The sequence below is a fragment of the Cynocephalus volans genome, chromosome 2 (assembly GCF_027409185.1).
Source record: "Cynocephalus volans isolate mCynVol1 chromosome 2, mCynVol1.pri, whole genome shotgun sequence".
Taxonomy (NCBI): Eukaryota; Metazoa; Chordata; class Mammalia; order Dermoptera; family Cynocephalidae; genus Cynocephalus; species Cynocephalus volans.
Window position 1 is genome coordinate 160,565,960 of NC_084461.1, and position 20,505 is coordinate 160,586,464.

The window sequence follows — 20,505 nt, forward strand, 5'->3', positions numbered from 1 at the left end:
CTGGCAAGTCCCAGAGGGTGCCCAGTAAATACTGTCTGAGCCAGTAGAGGGCGCCCAGTACAAAGCACCCACTCTGAGAGCTGGACCTAGTTTAGATGACCCAGTTTTCTCCCAGACCAGGCCTGCTTAGCTAGCTGGAAGCAGGAAGCAGGCTCATCAACTGCCCTGCTGAGGGGCCCACAGCTCAGCTCTAGAGAAGATTAACAGTAGGAGTAAGGCCTGTAGCCCTCTCCACCTTCAAGGCTGGCCTTTCTTTCCTGCCTGGTCCCCTCCTCAACTGTCCTGTGGCTTTTTTCCCTCCACCCTTCTCTTCTGGTCATCTGCTTTCCTTCCTTCAACTTATCCACTTTCTCTTGCCTGTCTAGCCCTTTCTTTTAGTCCTCATTCTCCCTTTTCCTTTTTTCCCTCCCCTTCACCCCCTTTTCCAGGAGACACACACACAAATATTTTCCACACAATTCAGCCTTTATTTTTAAAAATAATTCTGTAGTTTCCACTTTCCTCCATTAAACTGAGGTCAGGCAAGAAACAAAAACACACAAATTCCTCTCCAACCTGCCACCTGTATCCACGCCTGTTAGGACATGTGAATGCTTGGGGGGACGGTGGCAGGCTGGGCAGCACCTGGTCCAGGCCCAGAGTCATCCTGGTCACGTCCTTGTCACCATGAGTGTGGCCCTTCTCCTGGGGAGGAGCCTGTGCACCAAACCCTAGGAGGAAAGGGGACACAGGAGCTAATTCTGTCTTTGACCAAGCCAGCAGGGAACCCTCCTAAAGCGACAGGGAGGGGACTGATTTTTAGAAAGGATGGGGGGAGGGGATTGTATTTTTGAGGCAAGACAAGGTAGGAGTTGCCCCAGCACAATGAGGCTGCCCTCCCATCACCTTTCCTCCCAACAGCTGGGCATGAGCTGAGGAGAGGGCTTGCTTTTCCCCTTCCACTTTTCATCTTAGAACCACAAATTGCTAGGCTGCAGGAAAAGAGCTGAGAGAAGGTCAGGGATAAGGAGAAGGGCGGGAGGCAGTAAACCCTGACAACCTAACAGCTCTACCCTGATCCTGATGGTGAAACCCTTTGGTTAGTCTCCTTTTGGCCATAAATATGTCCTCTTCTCCCATAACCCAACCCCCCATTGGGGGAAGGTGAGGAAGGCAATAGGTGCAGGAAGAGGGCTCATGCCCTGGCTAGAAGGGCTAGGTCAGGGACAAGAGGCCCAGTCAAGAGTGCCAACTTCTCTGCAGATGCCTTAGGAGAAAAGTCAAGACATGGACACTTCCGTCTCCAACAAGCCCAAGTCTCCCCCTACCACACAGTGGTACCCAACATACTCCAGAATGGTTGCCCTGATCTGACTCCCTTGAGAACAGGATAATAACCCTCACTTTATCATCTGTGCACTCGAATGCCACTTGAAAAAGAGAGGGAAAAAAAAAAAAAAAAAAAGATAAATTGGACCCGAGAGGGAAACAGACAGGACAATGCAGCCTGGGGACTGTGGTCCCATCCCAGCTCATGATATGGCAAGGAAGGGGCCCAGGAGGGACAGGCAGACACTGCTAATTCCAGCTAGGATCATAGCCATCCCAGGTTTGTGGGGGCGCTAGGTGGATGCGGCGGCCCCGGAACTGGAAGGTGACAATGCCCCGGTAGCCAGCCCTGGGGACACCCGACTTGAGGTCATCCATGACACCCAGGGCCTTGGCAAAGGCCTTGAAGCTGTCCCTGCCTGTGTACTGCACCCGCACCTCCCCCAGCTCCTTCCGATCATTGGTCCTCACTTTCTCCACCTGTAGCTGGGGAGCACCATAGACACGGGCAAGGAAATCCCGGTCGTAGGCTTCCCGCTGCAGGTATGAAAGGTCCAGCTGGGTGAAGTGCACGAACTGCTGGTTCAGCTTGATGAACTTGAGGTGCTGGTCAAAGAACTGCCCATGGCTCACACCCTTGCGGCCAAAGGTCATTGTTCTGGAGATTTCAGGGCGCACACAGGCTCGCCCCTTCCGCTGCTCGGGCCTGCGCATCCAGTCATCCCAAAAGGCCTTGGGCCACTTGGGCTCCAGCTCAGCCCAGAGCTCAGCCAATAGCAGCCAGCCCAGGCCAGGAAAAAAATCTGTGCGGTAGAGTAGCTCAGGCTTGCTCAAGTCCACCATCTGTTCCTTGCCGTTATCATTCCAAGCAGACACACACCAGAGGGAAGGGTCGGCCCTCAGCAGTGGATAGGTAGCCTGGAAGTACTCGAAGAAGTCTGGAGCCACCTCTAGATCATCCTCCACCACCACAGCTGCTGGGAACTTGAAGTTGTGGAAGATCTGGCCCAGTGCCCAATGATAGTGCCGTGCGATCTTGTAGTATCCCTGAAACTTGCGGTGGTCAGGTGGCACAGCAATGTTGCTCAGGTCGGGCTGCCGGATGTGTGTGACTGCACTGCCGTAGGAGGCGATGACCTGGGCTGTCTCCTCGTGCCCACAGTCCTGGCTGACAATGATGGGGAAGTGCTCAGCTGAGGGCCGATAATGCAGCAGCTTGTCCAGGCAGCGCCGGACAGTACTGCGGTCACAGGCAATGACCAGGATGGGGATCACAACTGGTGGTGGGGTCAGAGGCACATGTGGCCGGACAGGAGGGGCTGCAGTGGGCACCCTCCACCGCTGGCTCCATAGAGCATGGTGCTCCCTGATCTGCTGCAACAGCCCCCGCTGACGCTCCAATTCCACCTCAGCATCCTGGGCCAGGCGGATCACCTCACGGGCGAGGCTGGCAGGATCGTCATCAAGAGCATCATCTGAAGGTGGCCTGCCAGGCGTTGGACGTGTCCAGAAGAAGAGGAGCAGCAGGGCGTTCCAGGCCACAAAGAGTATAGCACCCCACAGCACAAGCCCTGCAGACTGCTTCTTCAGCATCCTGGCCCCCACAGGGGAGGGCAGGCAAGGGGAAGGCTCAAGGCTGCCCTTGGCTTGCTGGGCTTACTCACCCACGCTTCTAGGGATGTGTCCTCTGGGCTACAGGATTAGGAAGGAGCCATGCACCTAAAGAGAGTACAGAGAAAACCAACCATCACCACAAAGGCATGTGGCTCCACACCCCCATGGGGTGGAGAATGTGAGGGGCAGCAACAAGTGAAAAAATGAAGGAAGATAAAGGCCAGGAGGTTGACCCTGGAGTTCTTTTAGAAAAGAGCTGCCCTTCCCCTAACCCAGGGAGTCAACTTGCATGGGAGAACAGGATTAGGACACCATGCTTCACCACTCCAAAATGAGTGAGTCCTCAGAAAAGCAATATATGTTTGAGGCAGGATGGTTAACTGAGCTTGTTAGAGTGTAGCCTTGTAATGCTAAGGACACAGGTTCACATCCCTGTACCAGCCAGCCAACAAAACAAAACAATATGTTTGAGGGGGAAATAGAGTGATGTTGGAAAGGAGAGCGCAAAAAAACCCCAATTCTCCTTCCCTACCTGACAGATTTCGTTTCCAATCTTCCATCCGGAGTTTAGGGTTGGGGGGGAGATCATCTACCTCCCATTCCTCAAACCAAACTGCCCTGAGATTACTGATTTTAAAAATCAAATATCACACCTCAGGGCTAAAGTCAGCCAGCACCTTACCTAACAAGGAAGCAACAAGAGGTATTTCCATGAATGTCAGGAGCAAAGCCAAGATACCTATGATCTCCAAGACTATTTAACATTCTGTTGGCAGGTATCAGCCATCCAACTGGACTACAGAAAACAACTAAACGCAGAAAAAGAAAAGAAGCAAAACTGTTTCTATTTGCTGATACTTTGAGAATATACCCGGAAAATGCTAAGGGAATTAATGATGAAAATATACCAAACAAGCAAAGAACTGAGCAAGGTAGCTGGATAAAAAATTAACATACAAAAGTCAATAGCCTTCATATGTACAAATAATAATTCAGAAGAGATAATGGGTGAGAAAATCCTATTTACAAAAACCATGAAAATGATAAAATATTTAGGAATAAACTTAACAAGAAACATTCAAAACCTATATGAACAAAACCTTAATTCCTGAAAGACACAAAAGACTTGAACATCCCTTGTCCTTGGTTAGGGCATCTCAGTATCATCAAAAATCCCAATAAAATTACTTTTTTTATGAAGCTAGACAAACTGACACTAAAGGTCACATGAAAAACTAAACCCACAAGAATACCTAGGAAAATAATAAAAATGAGTTATAAAGAAGGACTAGCTCTACCAGATATTAAAATACTGCATACTACAAAGCTTCTGTAATTAAAACTGAGTAGTACTGGTACATATGTAAACAAACAATCCAATGAAACAGAATTTAAACTCCAGAAATAGACTCACTACAATAGAAATCTAGTGAGTGATAAAGGAGATATTTAAAATTACTGAGGCAAAGATGGTCTTATTAATAGTGTTATAAGAATACACAATCGTGTATATAATAATACAGAAGGATAACTTCCAAGTGGATCAGAGATCAAAATATAAAAAATAAAACTACAGAAATGTGGGAAGAAAATAATGGGTAAATTCCTCTATAATCTGTGTGTAGGGAAAGACTTTCTAAGTATGATACAAAATCCAGATGTAAAAAAGACTGACAGATTTCATTACATAAAACACTTTCATCATAAGCAAGTAAAAGACTAATGACAAAGTGGGAGAGAATTTTTGCAACATACATAACAAATGAAGAGCCAATACCATAACAGAGAAAGAACTTTTAAAAACTGAGGAGAAAAAAGGCCAAAAATTCCACAGAAAATGGGCCCAAACCAAGAGTAATTCACAAGAAAGATAAAACAATGGTCCTTTGACCTATGAAAAAATGTTCAACTTCACTCATAGTAAGAAAAATGGAAATTAAAACTATCTTATCATTTCTCACTCATCAGATTGGCAAAAATTCAAATATTTGTCTTTCTATTCTCCTAATGCCAATTGAAGAAAAGAAGTTCTTAATTCTGATAATGTCCAATCATCCGGTGTTTTTTTCTTTTATAAATCATACTTTTGGCATTTTATCTAAGAAGTCTTTGCCTAACCCCAGATCACAAAGATTTTTTCCCATGTTTTCTTTTATAAGTTTTATAGTTTTAGGTTTATGATTCATTTTGAGTTAATCGTACATGACTTCAGGTATGGATCTCATGTCCTTTTATAGCACCAGTTTGGCAGTTTGTCAAAATGATAAACATAGATTTACCATATGACCAGTCCACTACTATGTATATGCAAAAGAGAAATGAAAATATATGTCCACACAAAATCCTATACAGGAATGTTTATAACAGCTATATTTGTAATCACCCCAAAACTGGAAGTAACCCCCCCTAAGGCCCTCAGAAGAATACGAATAAACAAAGTGTGGTTTACCCATAGAATGGAATAATACTCAGCAATAAAAAAGAATAAAGTACAAGGGCCAGCCCGTGGCTCACTTGGGAGAGTGTGGTGCTGATAACACCAAGTCAAGGGTTAAGATCCCCTTACTGGTCATCTTTGAAAAAAAAAAAAAAAAGAATAAAGTACAACACATGGATGAATCTCAAAATAATTATGCAAGATGTAAAAGTCAAAAAAAAAAAAGCATACACACTATGATTCCATTTATATAAAACTCCGGAAAATACAAACTGGCCTGGAATGCTAGAAAGCAGATCAGTGGTTGCCTGGGGATGGGGGCAGAGTGGGACAATGGGAGAGGTATAACAAAAGGGCACTAGGAAACTTTTGGGAGAGTGGATATGTTTATTATCTTGATTGTGGTTTTACAGTAACTTACCAAAATTACATCTTAAATATGTACAGTTTATATGTTAATTATACCTAAATAAAACTTAAAGAAAAAAACAGTGGATAAAATGACAAAATTGGAATATAGACAGTAAGTGAAAGCATCAGTTTTAACTGATTGATTATTGTGGTTATGTAAGAGAATATCCCAAGTCTTAGGTAATACCCACTGAAGTATTTAGAGGTGGTGGGCCATGCTAGATGCAACTCCTCAAATGGTTCAGAACAAAACATATCGTGTATATGCGGAGAGAGCGAGCACATGGAGCAAGACGTTAACAGTAAGTGAATGTGAGTAAAGAGAACGCGTGTTAAGTGTTCTTATACCATTTTTATTCTTGCAACTTTTTTGAAAGTTTGAAACTGTTTCTAAATGAAGTTTCTTTTTAAAAATTTTTACTTATTTTATTTATTTTTTAATTTATCATTATGCAATGTAGTTGATTTTTGTAAATAAAGTTTCGTAAAGATTCAGATCCCCATACTGGCCAGCACACACACACACAAAAAAACATAAGAATCAAATATGGAAACATGGCCTAGAGCTCTGCATAGCTTCGTCCACTAATGGCTCAGCTGGCACTGAGACAACCTGTTTGCCCTGAATTCCTCAGTCACTTGATGACACGTATCACACACCTGTTTTCTGCCAGGCTCTGGGTAGGGACCAGGACACACAACCAAGAAAAAGGCATGGTCCCACCAACTTACTTACCATTCTGCCAGACCCCATTACTTGAAAGGATCTGAAACGCCCTCCAATTCCCAGATAGCTGCCATTCTAGACCACATGAGTCCCTTGCCTTCCTGGCTCTGGTCTCAACCCTTCATATCCCAAAGCTTTGGGGGCATTAACCTTCTTGTGCCAACTGCTCTGCCAGTTTACCCTCTGCCTCACAGCCCAGTTCTCCAATCGTAACCAAAACCCTGGGTCCCAGATCTAATCTCTGGGGCCCTGGGTTCTAAAGCGGGCAGAATTGATATCAAAGGGCTGATCCCAAGGGTCTCTAAAGGGACCTGGATTCGGTCTCCATCCTGGGGAGACTCCCCCAGTCCATGCCAGCATTCACCACCACCTGTTTTCCTCCTTGAAATCAACTACCCCCACAATTCCAGAAGATCAGTCTTCTCAGAAACCGCAAGTCCATTTCTATTTAACTGTGCAGTTAAATTCTGATTTTATCAGGGCTCCTATACCAATCAGAGTTTCCTGGAAGAAGAGGAAGATGCACAGATTTCCAGTTCTTCACTCTCCCCTCAGGATGTGGTCAATGTTGGAACTTGCCCTCCAATCTCTAGGCCAGGATTCCCTATCTCCCAACTTCCTGCTTCCTAAATGACTGGGCAGGAAAAAGTCTTTAGGTAAAGAGATGGAGGAAAGAGAAGAAAGACTGAACTCCATTAGCTGAAGTTCTGGAAGAGTATCATATCCCTGATCTAACAATGAGCCACCTCAGAACCGCAAACTCTTGACTGATGGTAAAACCCCAAGGGACCATATCCTCTCTACCCTTCTGTACCCTTCACCTAACTTTTCACTCCTCTCTAGACATTGGAATTAGGTGGCGCACACATATTACCAGAGGCCTAGAAAAGCTCCTGTCCCACCCTTCTAAGCCTTGTATATCAAAGCAATCTTCTGATCATGTCCGTCAGCAGACTGCATTCTTAGCAAGTCTGCAAATATATCTCAAGTGGCTGGATCACCTGCAGGAAAAGCTGCCTCAGTCCAATCTGGCTTCTACCTTAACCTCAGGTTCTTGTTCTCCACCCCATGGTCCTTTTCATTAAGTTCTCAAAGAGAACTTGCTCCTCTTGCCATAAGAGAACAAGACCCCATTATTTCCAGATCCTTGCCTGCTTCTTCACATAGACTCAACCAGCATCCCAATGCCATTTTCTTACTGTTTATCCATACATTTTCAAGGGCAGGATTCTCAGCTCTGGAAATTAGTGGTATGTGCACTAATAAACGAACCATTAGCGCAAGCACTCTCCAGCAGCTGGCTGTGCCAAGAGACATGATCAAGCCCAGAACTTAGCCAGTAGAACTGATCCCCTCCTGCAGGAAGCACTGTTCTGAGTCCTGCTCAGGCCACCATCACGAAAGTATGGCTGAAACAAAGGCAAGCCAGACAGCACAGAGGTACTTCTTGGCATCACCCTGCATTGTGTCACATCTCTGAGACACAATTTTCTTACCTCTAAGATTGATACCACAATAGAATACTTCACCGGGTTGCTGTGAAGACTGGATGAGATAATCCACGTCAGGTGTTTAGAACAGTGCCCGGCACATGACAATGTAAATGCTAGCCAGTCAGTCTTTTCTCCACACTACTAGCCTTCCTTCTGGTCCCCCAACACCCAACCCTACTCTCAGGGTCTTTGCATATACCTGTATGCCTGGGCTGCTTTTTTCTGTGTTCATCACCTGGAACACTCTGATTCTTGTCTGTGAAATCATCCATCTTCCTTGATGCTTTTGGACCACAGGAAGTCAACCTCCCTTTCACAACCATTAGCACCAGTACAACCATTTGCTTGACATCTACCAAATCCCCTCAGCTGAAAGCTACAAGAGGATGGGGACCAGCTCCATCAGCACTGCCAAGCTGCTGTGCTAGGACCCTCAACATTAAGGAGATTTGCCTGTGACTTAAAAACAAGCTACTACGTGGATGCCACATACAACCACAATCCCTCAACTGCAATTCCCAAATCCAAAAAGTGCTGAAAAACAGTTTTCTAAACTCATTTGGCAGTGAAACCTCACCCAACCTCATTTGGCAAAATCTGATGTGAGGCTATTCATAATCTTTATTTATCTCTCTTGGTGTGACTATTCATACATTTTTCCTACAGAAATAAACATGGTGGATTATGGTGTGCTGCTTCAGATCTTAAACTGTATAGTAAATGTACCAGATTATCTTTTTAAAATCCAAAAAATTCTAAATTCTGAAATACATCTAGCCCCAAGAACTTCAGAATTATAAAAATAGAAGACAAAATTACTCATTCACTGCCAGTGTCCCATTTCAAGCCCTCAAACCCTTTAACCTGAACTCTTTCTTTATTATGAAATATTGTTTTAAGCCTGAACTCTTTTTTTCATTTAGTTTTTTGTTGTACATGTTTATGGGGTATAGTTTGTTCCTTCAACACATTTATATATTGTATAATGATCCAATCAGAACAGTTGGCATATCTATCACCTAAACATTTATCATTTCTTTGTGGCTGTAACATTCAAGATCCTCTTTTCTGGCTATCTTGAAATATACAATACAATATTATTTTAAGCCTGAACTCTTGATGTAGTTTCCCAGCTGGTCTACCTGTCGCTAGTCTCCCTTCCCTCTAACAAACTTTCCCAATAGCAACAGAGCATCCTCCCTAAGGTACATGCCTACTCACAACGTTAATATGTCTCAAAAACCATCAGACAGGCTGGCCCATGGCTCACTTGGAAGAGTGTGGTGCTGACAACACCAAGTCAAGAGTTAAGATCCCCTTACCGTTTATATTTAAAAAAAAAAGAAAAACCCATCACAGGCTGCCACTGCCCACACAATAAAACTCAAACTTGTTGTTATGATACACAATGGCCTTCACAACACACTGACTCAAGCATCCTTTTTTTTTTTTTTTTTTTTTATGATGACCGGTAAGGGGATCTTAACCCTTGACTTGGTGTTGTCAGCACCACGCTCACCCAGTGAGCTAACCAGCCATCCCTACATGGGATCCGAACCCGTGGCCTTGGTGTTATCAGCACCGCACTCTCCCGAGTGAGCAACGGGCCGGCCCTCGAGCATCCTTTTTGAACCTCACCTCCAGCCACTAACTGCATTGACCCCATACTCTAGCCTCAGCAAGCTACTCATTCCCCCAATAAGTTCACTTGTACACTGCTGTGTCTTTACTCCAGCTGGTTTCTCATCTTGAAATGTTACCCACTGCCCCAATTGCAACCACGCACATATCTTTAAAACCCAGTTTAGGCAACTCCTTTGGTAACATGACAGGCAGAGCCAGGCTTCCTCATGACTACACTCCCCCAGCATTCTCTTCACAATGCAACAGAATCTGTGGCCATACCTTACCTGGCTCTCACCTTATTACTTAGATAAAAAGGCTCTATGACCTTTAGGCCTATCACTGTGCTTGGCATACGTATGCTGTTAAAGCAGCTAAATGGAGGACTGCTTATATTGTTCACTAAATCAGGGAGAAAGAACACCGAACCAGCAGCAAGAGAATGAAGGATTACATTTTCCAAACTTGACTGCCACATATCCTGTCCCATATGCTCTTCTTACAAAGTGACAACAACATTCCTCCCTCCGTAGGTGAGGGTCTATGTTCCCTCCCTTTGATTCTGAGAAGACCTGTAACTCTAGAAGTGACATGATGTAACTTATGAGACTAATTAATAAAACACAATATAGTTTCCACCTGGTATTCTTAAGATGCTTGTTCTTGGAACCCTGCCACAATAACAGGATACGTATGGGTATTCCAGCTGACGATCCCAGCTACGGTTCTAGTTGATAGCCAGTATTAACCACTAGATGTGGGAGGAAGCCTTCCACATGATTGAAGCCCCAGCCACATCTGACTGCAACTGTATAAAAGACTACAAGCAAGGGCCAACCCTGTGGTGCACTCGGAGAGTGCGGCGCTGGGAGCGCAGCGACGCTCCCGCCGCGGGTTCAGATCCTATATAGGAATGGCCGGTGAGCTCACTGGCTGAGCGCAGTGTGAGTGACACCAAGCCAAGGGTTGCGATCCCCTTACCGGTCACGAAAAAAGAAAAAAAAAGAAAAAAAAAAAGACCACAAGCAAGAACTGTGTAGTGGAGCTATTAATAAAATGATTCTGTTATTTTAAGCCACTAAGTTTTGATGTGATTCAATATGAAGCAATAAGTACCTGAAACAATGAGTAAAACAGAATCTAGGTAACCTTAACAAGCATGGCAAGTGCTCCTCCCTGTCCTCTGTGCTCAGGCTCCAAGTCTTAATTCTGCCTCTACTCACATCCCCTTCCTCATCAGGTGTCTACTGCCCAAAACTTAGTGGCTTACAACAACAGAAATCGTTTATTCCCTCACAGTTTCTATGCGTCAAGAGTTTGACAGTGGGGCATGACCCATCTCTGCTCCACAATGTCTGGAACCTCAGTCAGAGGATTCGAAAGCTGAGGGCTGGAGTCCCCTCAAGGCTCATTCCCTCACATGTCTGTAGGCTGATGTTGGCATTGGCTGGAGTTGATGTTAGTGTTAGCTGGAGTGCTGGCTGGAACACCTCCACATGGCCTACGCTTCCTCTGAACATGATAGCTAGGTTACAAATATGAGTGTCCCAAGAAAGAGAGTAAGCCAGATGAAGCCATATCCTTTTCTCGAGCCAGCCTTGAATCTCTTACTGATTCAAGAGAATCACAAGTCTTTTCCCACATTCAAGGGGACAGAACCACAAACTTACCAACGGGTGGGAGGAGGACAATGTCAAATTGTAACAAACAGGTAGAATGGGATATTTATGAGTAAGACTATTTGGGGAAAATACAATCTGCTACATCTTCCTTTTAAAAATAGAACTGTCCTTAATCCTGATCCAAGTCCCCAGTGTTATTTATAAGATTTGCCTGCAAGGCAGACTCAAAACTGACTTTGATTTCTAGTTTTCACAACTCCTTTAGGAAAGAGACACAGCTGGTCCACATCACCAAGTACAAAGACATGTGTACCATGGTGGGAGATAAGACTTTTCAGCATATAAAACCTTCAGTCAAAACCCAGGTGGTTCTGGGCAGGTCCTACCAACCTCTCATTCAGTTTCCTCTATGAAGGATTGCCTAGTAGATAGATTCCTTTTTAACAATCTGATGCCGTGGCATTCTCTAGCCTGTCCCCTCTCTCCGGCAAAAATGTGTCTTAAACAGCAAATGAACACCAGATAGTCAACTTCCAATCATGACCAATAGTGGAGAAGTCATACTTAGCTTTAAGTATAGGAGTAGAAGGAATGTTAAACTTTCCCTTCTCTATGCCTTGCTTAGTAGGTTAAAAAGCACTGCCTAGAAAATCCAGCAAGTATAGGACACAGATAATGGAGATCTAATTGAATTACTTTCTTGTTCATTATTAGACTTCTGTTGGACTCCTGTATCATGCAACAGGCTCCATAATTTCAGAACGATGGAAGAACTGAAAGGGAGTCAGAGAAGATACACTAAATAATTCAAGGGCTTAGAGAGTAAGACCTGGGAGGGAAGGGATGCAGATTATTTGTCCTGGAAAAGAAAAGGCTAAGGGGAAATACAGCACTAGTGCAGCAAAAAGCCTGAAGGCCTGAGATTCAAACAATCCATTACCAGCAAGACAGATAACCTTGGACATGTCCCCTGACCCATTTGTGCCTCAGTTCTCATCTATATAGTGACTAGGTTGATTTGGATCATCTCCAGGGTCCCTGGTGTCTGGATGATGACCGAATACCCCAAACAGGAAATGAGTTTAACCTGTGGCATATGCCACTGAGATTAAACATACTGCAGTGCTTTCTAACCTTGAGAATAAGACACAGAAGCAGGGATCCAGGTGAACTCAATGGTCTCCGGTAACGGGAAGAATCAGGCAGCAGTGACTTACATGGGAGGCAGACCCCCGGGAATGTGAGCATCTGAAAGCAAAGGCAACACGGTCTGAAAAGTAAGCTAAACGACAGAAAATAAAGCTGGACAAATCTCAGCCAATGGTGTTCTAAAACAAAGACTGAACACACTTCAGAAGCAAGGGTTAACCAAAGTGAAGTTTCATCCTTGGGCTCACTCTTCGGTGACAAGACCCGGGGGCCACACACCCTGTGCTCCAGAGTTTATACTATGGGAGGCCCCGGCATGTCTCAGAGTCCCCTGCTCCACAAGTTAGCAAACTGGTAGGAGAAAAGTTTTCTTGCCAATTTACATATTTCAACACTGAGTCAGTATTTCCCTTCTGCTGAGCAGAAATACCCCCTAGTAACTTGTGGAAAGGATGCGAGAGTGCTGTTTGGGGAAAAGGTCACTTCCCATTCCCACTCCCAAACCCTCCGGCGGTCCCACCTCCCTGCCCCGAACCCACGGACGCCCTGCGGCCGAGTTTCACAACAGCCTCCCCACCCCGCGGAGCCCGCCCTCCCTCCAACAGATGGAGGCCCGGGATACCGAAATCTTAACACGGAGTTCTGACTTCTCTGCTCGGGAGGGGACGGACGCGAAGCCGGGACCCAGGTCGGCCCGGGCCGCTCCAGAGGCAAGCCCCTCCCGCTGGGACTCACGGGCACCGGGGCTTTCGAGCGACAGGAAGGGCTCGGACCTGGCGCCCTCTCCGCGCCCGCCCGCGGGGCCTTCCTCAGTCGGACCTCCGCCCCCTCCCGGAAACAAGCTCCAGAACTGAGGGACGCCAGCGTCCCTAGGCCCCGACTCACCAGGACCCCACAACTTCCCTGCCCCGAACTTGGCCTGCCCCAGCGCGTGGGAGCGTCCCAGGCGCTCGAGCCGCTGCTGTCGCCTTTCGCCTCGCGGGCCCTTCCTGCGGCGCGCCGGGGCCTGACGGCCGGGCGGGCAACGTGGCCCTTCCCCGGGGAGGGAAGGGCGGGCCGAGGGGCGGAGCCGGGCCTCCTGGCCCAGCTCCCTGGGCCCGCCTTCTCGACCCCACTTTCCCCAATCACCCCCAGTCGTCTTAACAACCCAAGTTTTCCCGGGCCCCCAACTTCGAGAGGCGGCTGGGAAAGCAGCTGTTACCACACTGGGCCCTTCCCTGATCCCAGTGGCAACTGCAAGGGTTGATACCCGACTCCACCCACACCCTCGGCCCCTCCAGTCCACACATCGCCAGGAGTCTCACTCTTCCCACTTCCTTAGCCCAGAACCTCGTGGAGTGGGGGGTGGGGTGAAGACCCCAGCCCGGGTAGAGCATTCACCATACCCAAGGCCAAGGATCTAGGAGCCAGTACCTCCACGCCCACCCCCAACCCCAGGGAAGCTGCTGAGTTTGAGCTGGGGACAACAGAGGAGTAGGGGTGCAGGGATGCAAGAACAGGAACCAGGGTGCCAAAAGGGAAGTAAGAGAGGAAACACCTGCTGAAAGCTGGCAAAGCCTGCTGTTGTTTCGGGTTTTTTTCCTTTGGAGGTGGGGAATGAGAGCTGTTAGTTCTGAGGAAAAAAAGCTGAGACACATAGACCTGACAGCTGGATAGGACCGCCAGACCTAAGGAGGGAAAGAATCAGTCACAGGCTTTTGTGGTAGCCCTGTGAACTATTACAGGGGAGCACCCTGGAAAAGCCTGGATGTCTGTATCTTTTTGGTATTTCACAGGGGAAGACGGTAAGAAACCTGAAGAGGAGGCAGGGGAAGAGATTCAAGACCCAGGCCGACCAAAGGAGGGAAAGTTCAGTAACAACATTTGTGACCTGAGCCAGGAGCGAAGTCTGAGAGAGGAAGAGGAAAGACACAGACCAGGAGTTGCAGGGCCTAGCTGGGGAATCAGCATCAGCTCTAGAGCAGACAGCAAGTTTCCCTAGGCACCCAGGCCCCAGTCTGGATTCCAAGACAGGCCTCTCTTATGTTAGATGAGCCATTATGGAACTCACAGAGGTGCCCACTCACTTCTCCATCACCAGCCCTGCTCCCTCCCACCAACACCTTCCCTACCTGACTCCACAGACGCCTCAGCTCCCACCACCCATCCCTCTCACCATCTGACCCTAAGAAGTGAATGAGAGTGGGAAGCTGAAAACTACTGGCTGCTCAGTAGATGACTTTCCTGAGAAAACCTGCTGCCATGTGATCAGGACACAGGTTTACATCAGCCCCCCTCCCCCCCATCCATACCCGTGTTCCAGAACACAGAGTAGCCCGGAACTCTGTGGTACGTGGCTACTGGCTGATTCTGCTCACTAACTTATTTGTATATGAAACCAGGAACTGTGCAGAGTTCTAGAGAAACAAAAGGTGGGGCATGCCCTAAAGGCCCTGCATGGAGATGAGGAGCTAAAACAAAATTGCCAAGGGGCCACCAGAAAGAGGCCCCCACCTGCCAGTCCCCTCCCTCGACCACTCCTTTAACCTTGCAGCTCTGCAGAGTGTGCATTATCACACCATTCTACAGATGAGGAGTATGAGACTCAGAGTAAGTTCCAACTTGTTGGAGGTCACAAGACCTAGTGAGGGACATGGCCAGGTTTTAGACCCAGGCAGTCCTGCCTCCAAACCTCCCTCACTGCCTCCCCTCCTGCATCCTTGAGCGCTACTGCTCTCTGAGATGGCTTCATGCCCACCATTACAGGGGTACAGTGGGGCAGCAGGGAAATCTTGGTAGAAGCAAATGGAGCCACATCCTGAAGGAGCAGAGTGAGAGAGGAGCTGACACTTCAGTGAAGCTGGACAGTGTATAGATGTGTGTATGTGTGCTCCCAAGGTCTCTGCTTTAGCTGACTGCATGTACTGTGGCAGGAGACTCCAGCCCATACTTATGTGCTATCAGAGGCCAGTATCTCTGCATCTCTGCCCTCTCTCTATGCTTTCCTTATGAAGGGCATGGGGGCCTGCACACTCACGCTCAGTGTCCAGACATGAAGGAAAACTAAAAAATTTCCTAAAAGTGTAAAAAGTTTAGAAATACTGTTGTAGATCCAAAATATAAGGGCTAAGATCACCTTCCAGGAGAAAGGACAGACATAGTGGGGTGCTGAGAAATAGGGGAAGTCCAAGCAGCCCGTGAGATGTCAGATTCCCACCTCTAATTGTAATACTTCTCCATCTAAGGCAGTTTAATGGGAAACAGGATGGGGAATGTTTTTTCACCATAACTTGTTTCTTATCTTTATAGTTCTCTGTTTAAATTCCAAGGTTCACAGGAAGATGTATGAGTAGAAATTCCCCAACTGCAATAGAACTATCCCAAAAAGAAAGGGGTTGGTTAGAGATGGGATGAATTCTTGAATGAAAGCAAGAGAAAACGTTTGGTCTGAGAGGCAGGAAGTCAGGGTAACGAGTGACAAACTGACCTGGAAATAGAAGCTCTGGGAAGGGGTGAATGGAGGAGAGAAACCAAACCGGGAGCCAAGTGCCTGGATTCTGGGGATGAGCCTTTAATTCTTGTGCCTAAGCAAAGACTAGCACCAGGAATTTGCAGGGTGAAGCCAGGGAAAGTGACACATCCACGCTGAGATCCACACCTTGTAAAGTAGCACCTGGCATCAAAGGGGCTAACCCAGGCATTAGACCAGAGAAATAATAGCTCAGGGCCAGCGACTGCACCCAGGCCTGCCTGCCCAGCCCTGAGGCTACTGGGAATTCAAACTCCTATGGCAAGAAAAGAAGAGAAAAAAGAAAAATTCAGCAAAAAAGTAAGGCATAAGTACCACATTTTCAGTCTGCAAATGAGTCATTATCGCCAGTTCCTAAAGAATGTGAGGCCCAGGTGTTACTCAGCTAGTGAGAAGCAAAGAGATGCTAGCAGCCAAGCTTCCTGCCTCTTGCCAAGGCCACCATACCCTACTGTCTCAAAATTCCCAACACTATGCTTTACCTCTCTTTTGTGCTCTTTGTTGTCACTGGGAAAAGCAGACATCTTGGCAAAGGTAAAGCTGAAGGAAGCAGCAGGCAGGAGGTGAAAAGATAACTATGAACTGGTCTACTTAAGGGGGAACAAAGCCTATGAAAATATAAAAGGCAAAGAAATGTTTGAAAAAAACCTGTCATCTTAAAGAGCAAGAGACAAGACTGGGATATAGCTCAGGGAGGAAAGGCCCAGCACTCTAAGAAATGCAGTTCCATCTCCTAACCACACACATTTGGTCCTTGAGAGTTAAACTCCTCCCACCCCCTTTAATCTTCTACCTCAAAGAGGCTCACTGACAAGCTCATTGAGAGCCATAAGGGCCAATGCAGTATCTGGTAGAATCCCTAAATTTAAGTTCTCCTTGGATCTGTTCACCTTTTCTACAAGTTGACAATCCCAGGTATTGTTTAACAGCAACAGGATGAGACCAACTCAGGGCAGGCTTTTTTTTTTTTTTTTTTAACAGATGGTTGGTAAAGGGATCTTAACCATTGACTTGGTGTTGTCAGCACCACACTCTCCAAGTGAGCAACCGGCCATCCCTATATAGGGATCCGAATCAGTGGCCTTGGTGTTATCAGCACCACACTCTCCCAAGTGAGCCACGGGCCGGCTCAGGACAGGCTTTTAACTAAGGACATCATCTAAGGCTTTTGCCAGCACACTAATTCAACAAGAGAACAGAACTCTTAATTCATAGTTTTTCTGTGTAACAAACAGGCATATCAGGTAATGTCAATGTTAGCTTCATATGTTCACAGCTGTAGGTACAGTCCAAAATCCGTCATTATTTCATTTGCTCCTTGTAACAACTTGTGAGGGACTTGGAAAATCAGTTATCCCCATTTTCTACTTGAAGAGAACACAACAGAGATTAATCAACATATGTAGGGTGGCACGTTAACTAAGAAAGTCAGAGCTAGAAAACATATCTTATTGTGCTGTTGCTCTCCTCTTTTTGCAAGACTTCATGGCCTAACCTCCCTTATGGGGAAGAAGACAGACAATTCAGGTTATCTAGACCATTTCCTACCCCTTACCCAGCCCCTGCAGTCCTATGCACTTAGCTCCCCAAAACAGAGCAGCTTGCCTCTGCCTGGGTAATCCATTCCACAGTCTTAGCCCAAATGACTTGGAATCCTATTATCTTGGTGTTGGAAAGGCCCATAAAGATAATCTAATCCAACCTCCCTTCAGAAGCCTGAATTCATGTTCTCCTTGGTCTAACCTCACAACTGCCATTGCTTACAATCACTTACAAGGTACCTTCCAGCCTGGGTAAGGAGAGATTGGGAAGAAGGCTACACCTGGAGAAAGTGAAGGAGCAGTGAAGCTTCCTGTGCATCCATCAGGATGAAGGTTCTCATCAGGACACAGGAGCTGCCCTGATTGCTGAATGGCAGTGTCCCCAGATTCGTCCCACTCAACACTTTCTGCACAGGCGCTGCAAAACACTAATCAGGAAATGAGACAGGAACCTTACCTTTCTTCTCTTCTCTCAGCTGCTCCCCTGGAGATCATCAAACCCCCATCCAGCACTCCATTTCCAAAACTGTGAGTCCCAAATCAGATCCACCAAAGTTCAGCTTTTCTCCTCTTATCCAGGTCCAAAGTCCATGGCTGAGTGGACTCTGAGGGGGAGGAGTCTGGGGGGGAAGGGGTGTGTCCAGGCCCCTCCCCCCCCACACTGCAAGCTTCAGTGTCCCTCCCAGGGGTCTGTTACATCCCTTCATTCAGCTGACTTATTGAGCTACGGGTCTGGTGATGGACAGATCCAAGGTACTATCCGATCTCTTGTTTAGGCAGGAAAAGTCATCCACTGTGAGAACTGGCGCGTCTGTCTTCTGCGGGGGCTCATAAGAAACACGCTTTAGAAACGGCATGGCCCAGGAGGCTGATTTCTGTATTAACCTGCAGAACATTTAAACATTATGCCACTCTCCAACCTATTACATACCCGAATGGATTCCTAAGACTTTCTAGTTCTCACTCCCTACCTAAATTAGATTCCTGCTCTATCATCAAAAACCCTTCATTAAACACTCCCCAAGGTTTTATATACAAAGCACCTACCTCATTCACATATTGCACTCCAAAACACAGTCACCTCACCAATATGTACACATACCCAGCCTCAGGATAAAACAAGGGTCGTATCTAAGTAAAGAAAAGCAACCAAAAGCACTGATAGTGTGTGGTGATTGTCTTCTAAGAAATGTAGAAAAGAACGTCCTCTTGTCTAAAGCGCCACACTAATCAAATCTCCCAAGCTTCTTAGGGTGTTCAGTGTTTTAATCCACCAGCTCTCTTCAATTTATTTAAATCCTTTCCAGACCAAGATGCTGGCACCTTCCACATGCATTCCTCGCTCCTTCCTTCAACCCTCTCCTCCCTCTCTTCTTCCAAAACTGTCCAGGGATATAATTATTAATCTCCGTCAAACTCCTTCCCGGGGCCACTCCAGAGAGCACACTCATAGAATGTTTGAGGCCCGAGTCCTGCTTGCAGTAACCCTTCAGTGCTCCAGTTCCTCAGTCTGAGAGCTCACCCCTGTGGCCCCCACCCCTCTAAGTTTATTCCTAAACATACATATACCTTTCTTCCTTCCTATAGGGGCGTGGCGTCCACATAACCCCTCTCCCCCGCTATGAATTTAACTCCTCCCACACGTCGCCTCCCAACTCCGCGCTCCCTGTTCTCGACGGAGGGGGGTGACACCGCGACCCTCACTAAACTTCAACCCCCATCCCTCCGCCATGCGGACGACCCTCGCCCTCACCGCGCTGGGTCGTTACCTGGACCCCGCCCGCCCCCACTCGGTTGGGAGCCGCGGCCCGTCCCGTGTCTCAGTCCAGGTTCTAGGCCCGGTCCCCACTGATGACCCAGGCCCCACCCCCAGGTTCCCCGGTGGCTCGGTCCTCCCCTCGCTCTCTTTCCCCCCCACCCGCTCTCCTTCCCCCCCCACCATCCTCCGCAGCCACTTCCGCCCGTCTTCCGGAAGTGGGCCCACGGCACCCACCGCCTCCCCATATCCCCGCCCATCGCCACCCCCCACCACGGGAGCACGGGAGGTGGGTCTGCAGGGCTTGAAGTTCTTCCCCAGTCACTGTTCATTGGACTGAAGACGAGGTATGGGTAGAACCAGGTCTGAGTGAGAACGGAGCTGGGGGCTCAAAGTAGCGACGGGACGAGAAGGGGCGGAGCAGAAACTATAGCTGAGCGTGGGAGCGCGCGTCGCTTCGAGCCGCGCGGGAATAAGAGCGCATGCGTCTCCGCGCCCCAGTATGTCGCGGTCTTTCACGCTCGCCTGCCAGGTCAGACGGGACTTGGTGGGAAGGGAGAGGGGCGGGGCACAGAGCGGCGGAGTGGGAGCGGAGCCTAAGCGTGGCCTCTTCCGGTGTCCAAAGGTCGCCTAGCAACGGCTCGCTTGTAGGAAGGCGGAGCCGCTGGGCTTTCCGGATGCGGGTTCTCCAGGCTAGAAACAATTCGCAAAGCACCAAGGCCCATGTTTACCTGTTCTTTTGTTAGACGAAATTGTTTTATTTTGTTCATCTCTTAACGTTTTCTCGCTGCATATCTCGATGAGGCAGGACGTTTCTCAGGTCTCAAAAGAGAAATAAAAGGATAGGGGTACTCATAAAAAAGGGTCCTCCCCTCATAAGCCCTTCGCTGTACACGCATTGTGCTGAGCGCTTTACAACTATTAACTCAGTACTCACAGGTCGGGACCACGGTTACTGTCGCCTGAGCGACAGATAGGTCTGCCCGAAATTACGTGGCTAAAGAGTGTTAGAGGCTGAACGCGAAGCTTCCAGTTGGGGTCAGAGACCACGTGTGTGACACTACACAGTACTGCCACTATCGCCTGCCAAAAGAAACCTTCCACTCCAAACACTGGACTTCCAAGTTCCAAAATTGTTCCGGTTACTTTTTAAAAATATATTGGTCTGACTTGCTCTTGACTTCAAGCCGAATCCAAGGGGAGCCAGTACTAATTTTTGCAATTCATATGCCATCCTTTTAATGACATGTTCTAGAATCTTGCCAGGACTGTGGATGAATTTGCAGTATGTTATTTCCTCCTTTTTGAAAACCGGA

At 47.3% G+C, this 20,505-nt stretch overlaps 1 protein-coding gene across 9 annotated transcripts; it reads right to left on the reverse strand.

Moving 5' to 3' along the window:
• Nucleotides 1–457: 457 nt before the first annotated feature.
• Nucleotides 458–19,284, reverse strand: MGAT1 (alpha-1,3-mannosyl-glycoprotein 2-beta-N-acetylglucosaminyltransferase). Of its 9 annotated transcripts, none has more exons than XM_063087452.1 (4): nucleotides 19,203–19,284; nucleotides 17,891–18,318; nucleotides 12,370–12,483; nucleotides 458–3,027 (listed from the first exon to the last, which is right to left on the reverse strand). In XM_063087452.1, exon 4 carries the CDS (start codon nucleotides 2,899–2,901, stop codon nucleotides 1,558–1,560), a length of 1,344 nt encoding a protein of 447 aa, XP_062943522.1. In that variant the 5' UTR covers nucleotides 2,902–3,027; nucleotides 12,370–12,483; nucleotides 17,891–18,318; nucleotides 19,203–19,284; the 3' UTR covers nucleotides 458–1,557. The 9 variants fall into 9 exon arrangements, with proteins under 9 accessions (XP_062943522.1, XP_062943528.1, XP_062943524.1 ...); XM_063087458.1 differs by lacking the exon at nucleotides 12,370–12,483 and adding an exon at nucleotides 3,455–3,599 and having other exon boundaries at nucleotides 17,886–18,318; XM_063087454.1 differs by having other exon boundaries at nucleotides 19,187–19,249.
• Nucleotides 19,285–20,505: the final 1,221 nt, after the last annotated feature.